This window comes from Elephantulus edwardii, unplaced genomic scaffold (genome assembly GCF_000299155.1).
Source record: "Elephantulus edwardii isolate Elephantulus edwardi_28Jun2011 unplaced genomic scaffold, EleEdw1.0 scaffold00631, whole genome shotgun sequence".
Taxonomy (NCBI): Eukaryota; Metazoa; Chordata; class Mammalia; order Macroscelidea; family Macroscelididae; genus Elephantulus; species Elephantulus edwardii.
Window position 1 is genome coordinate 6,388 of NW_006400381.1, and position 4,319 is coordinate 10,706.

The 4,319-nt window shown below is 51.3% G+C and overlaps 1 protein-coding gene across 1 annotated transcript in view; it reads left to right on the forward strand.

Annotated features, from left to right (window-relative positions):
- The window catches only part of LOC102868122 (zinc finger protein 229-like), a 7,142-nt gene extending 3,067 nt beyond the window's left edge, over positions 1-4,075 (forward strand). Inside the window, exon 3 of the mRNA XM_006903392.1 lies at positions 2,835-4,075. Coding sequence (XP_006903454.1) covers positions 2,835-4,075 — 1,241 coding nt within the window. The remainder of the gene's footprint in view (positions 1-2,834) is intronic.
- Positions 4,076-4,319: the final 244 nt, after the last annotated feature.

Sequence of the window (4,319 nt, forward strand, 5' to 3'; positions counted from 1 at the left end):
CTCCTCTCTTCTCTTCTCTTCTCTTCTCTTCTCTTCTCTTCTCTTCTCTTCTCTTCTCTTCTCTTCTCTTCTCTTCTCTTCTCTTCTCTCTCTCTCCTTCTTTCTTTCTCTGTCTCTTTCTCATCTTCTCTTCTCTCTCTCATCCATCTTTTTCAGGAGAAATACCCACATTGCCTGGCGGTAAAGATATGCATAATATCCAGAGCAAATATTTGAGGTGAGTTGTTGCTTGAGGCCTGTGCAGAAAAAGCCCTATAAACCTAAAGTCAGGAGATGACAACCTTTCTCTCTAGATCTGTGTACTGAAGAGCCATATTTTTTTTTCTTTCTGTATGGTTCCAAAATTGCAGAAGAAGGGAGGTATCCATGTCACATAAAAACATCATCTATTGAGTGCCCTATTTTAACTCACTGGTTAACACCAGTCAGGAGACTCAGAAAAGCAGTCATCTGTTTCCAGATCAAGGAGAAGAGGTCACACCCACATCTTCTGTGTGTTTGGTTCAGAAAGTATCTGACAATAATTTAGACCCCTTCCAGAATCAGAAAGTTTTCAGGACATTGTATAAGTTGTCATCAGTTGTCCTGGAAATTGTGCAACCATTTTGATACAATGCAAAGCTTTGTTTTAAATGAATATAGACTCCTGTATGCATGTCTTTATATATTTACAAACTTGGTTGCACTGTACATTTATATACTTATTATTGTTGTGGATGGGTACAATTGAGCTGATACTCAGCTGACCGTCCAGCGGGTTTTCACAGAGAAGGACATAGTCCATCTTTCTTATGCATTTATCAATTATTCCAAGCATGTTTTTCGAAATCAACGTCGTGTTTGAAATCTGCTGAAGCTCAGTTATATTTGCCTCTGTGCATGGTGGTCTCGTGGTAAGAAGCTCTGTCGCAATCCCAAAGGCACGTGGTTTGAGGCCACCGGATACTCTCTGCGGGAGAAGGTTGGGGCCGTCTCTTACCATGTCATTAACGGCCTCTGAAAACCCAGCCGGAGGGTCAGCTGTGGGTCAGTACAGGCTCCATGGTCCACAGTATCACGCCATAGATTTCAAATAAGAAGCGTGCATAAGGTTTTGACAGAATGATGCTGAACTTGGCTAATTCCTAAAGCAACCCCCAACTGAGAATAACCATACTCCCCACCAGATGATGGTAGATGGAGAAGGTCAGTCCACATCGGGCAGACACGAGGCCTCTGTGACCCATTTAAAATGAGACAGAATCATTTTTTAAAAGCAAACATTCTTGGGCACGTTCGCACGAGTTCTTGTTAACTCCATAATAACTTGGGAAAACGTCTTTGACTTGCCTCATTTGCAAAAGGAATGTGGATGAGAAATTCCTGTCTAGAAGTCTCATAAGCATTCAGTACCTTACTGCATGAAAACATAAAAGGAAAAACAAAACCCCAGACACTCTGCCTGTGGTTTTTAGTGGAGAGAGTGAATTCATTTCTCATTGTAAATTTCCCTCTTCCCCCTTCTTGCCCCCAGACACCATTTCATAGAGAAAATCTTTGAAGACACCGATGACTCTGGTCACTGTGGTGTGACCTTCAAGTGGACGCCCAGGCTTGCTATGCTGCTGCAAGATTTTCCTGAATTCATTCCTTTTGGGAGCTGTGAGTGCAAAAAAAACCCCAAAACACCTTTCGTGGATTTCTTCTGACATCCCTGTGATCCCCAACCTAGCATCACCTGGATCACACGTCTGTGTGTAAGCAACGTGTAGAATTCTACCCTTAGACTCTCATACAGACACCCTTCCAACCACCACCCTTGAGGAAAACATACCCCAGAAAGCTCAGGCATGTGGGGACCCAGCCTTTGAGATTTCACAGGCCAAGGGCATTACTGATTGGGGCTCTGAAAAGGTTTTCTGTAAACTCCCACCTTTTGGAGCCCATGAGAGGGGCCAGAGGTATAAATCTGGGCAAAGTTCTGAACTATATTGTCATTCCTGCTTCTCCAGGTTCCTCTGAAACTTTCAGAAACGGATGTAAAAATACATATGCAGACGTGGACAGTGTGTCCTTATCACGTCCTCCACAGGAACAGACTCATAGTCAAGGCCCAGCTGAGGAGGAGAAGGCAGGTGGGAAATTCACTTCTCATCGCTCTGTGCTATGTCCTCAGGGGCCAATTCCGGAGGGTGGGGAGCCTCACGGATGTGGGAAAACCTTCATGTTTTCAGGCCATGTGCGCCCTGACCCTGGAGACGGTGCTTCCAAAGGCAGACAGTGTAGGGAGAGCTTTTGTCACCGGTGGCAGATTGAGGAGGGCAGGGAGCCTCATGGATGTGGGAAAACCTTCATGTTTTCAGGCCATGTGTGTCCTGACCCTGAGGACGGACCTTCCAAAGGCGGACAGTGTGGGGAAAGCTTTTGTCCCCAGAGGCCGATTCTGGAGGGAAGTGAGTCTCACAGATGTGGGAAAACCTTCCTGTTTTCAGGCCAAATGTGCTCAGATCGGGGAGACGGAGTTTCCAGAGGTGGACAGTGTGGGAAGAGCTTTTGTCCTCAGGTGCAGATTCTGGAGGACGGGGAGCCTCACGGATGTGGAAAAACCTCCATGTTTTCAGAACACATGTGCCTGCCCTCTGGAAACGTAGCTTCCAAAGGTGGACAGTGTGGGAAAAGCTTTCGTCCTCAGGGGCAGATTAAGGAGGACGGGGAGCTTCACGGATGTGGGAAAACCTTCATGATTTTAGACCGCACAATCCCTGACCCTAGAGATGGAGTTTCAAAAGGTGGACAGTGTGGGAGAAGCTCTCCTTCCTGCCCGGCCCTCATGGATCACACATGCTCACTCGCAGGACAGAGGCCCCGTGTCCATTGGGAAGGCATGGACTCCCTGCCTGGCATCCACATGCAGGAGAGGCCTCACACGTGTGTGGAGTGCGGGAAGGCGTTCGGGGGGCCCTCGCACCTCCGTGTGCACGAGCGCACGCACACGGGCGAGCGGCCGTTCCCCTGCCCGCAGTGCGGCCGGGCTTTCTCCAGCCACTCCTCACTTGTCCGGCACGCGAGAATCCACACTGGAGAGAGGCCTTACTTGTGCACACTGTGCGGGAAGGGGTTTGCCTACCGCTCGGCGCTCAACAAACACACCAGGGTTCACGCCAGGCAGAAGCCATCCGGGCATCGTGGGGGACCCTCGGGTCAGGGGGGACCCTCGGGTCTGGCACAGCCAGTGGGGAGGCCGTATACCTGCCCAGAGTGTGGCAAGGCCTTTGGCGTGCCCTCACACCTGAGCGTTCACCTGCGTACACACACCGGTGAGCGTCCGTACGCATGCCAGGAGTGTGGGAAAACCTTCAGCGTGGCCTCCAACCTCACGGTGCACATGCGCACGCACACGGGTGAGCGGCCGCACGCGTGTCCCGAGTGTGGCAAGACCTTCAGTGTGGCCTCCAAGCTCCACGTGCACCGGCGCTCGCACACGGGCGAGAGGCCCTACCTCTGTCCACCCTGCGGGAAGACGTTCACCAACTGCTCAGCCTTCACGGCCCACATGCGCACTCATGCGCCGGACAGGCCGCACGCATGTCCCGAGTGTGGGAAAGCCTTCCTGCTGCCCTCAAGGCTGGCCTCTCACCTCCGTACGCACGCGGGAGGACAGAGACCGGACACGGGGGGACAGAGGCCTCACATGGGGTCACAGAGGCCGCAGACGGGGGGACAGAGGCCGGACACAGGAGGACAGAGGCCGTACGGGTGCGAGGCCTGTGGACAGGCATTCACGCAGGCCTCTGACCTCCACACACACGCGTGCACACATTCCACACCCAGGCCTTATCGGTGCACAGAATGTGGGAAAGCCTTCAACGAGCCCTCCAACCTCACTGTGCACCTGCGCACACACACCGGAGAGACCCCTTTCACATGTCCCCACTGCCAAAAAGGGTTTTTCTTCCGCGCGGCCCTGGCCAGGCACATGAGGACTCATGCCGGAGAAAACCCTCTAGAATGCAAGGTTTGTGGCAAAGCCTTTAGCAAGTTATCAGGTCTCAAGCGACATGTCACGATTCATCAGAAGCACAGGCTACAGCCCTGAATGGCGGGCACGGATGGGCCAGCGTGACATGTCGATGGGAGTGGAAGATGGGAAGCAGAGTGGAATCATTCTGTCCAAGAAAAGAACATTCATTCCTTCCCAGGCAGAAAAAGAAACCAGGATGTCTCGGGGCAAAGCAGGAATGGATTCGTAATCCCAGCCTTGGAACAGGTGAATGCAAAATTAGGGTAAATTGAGTGGAGAATTAAAAAAAAAGGATCCCTCTGCTACAACCATGAATGAA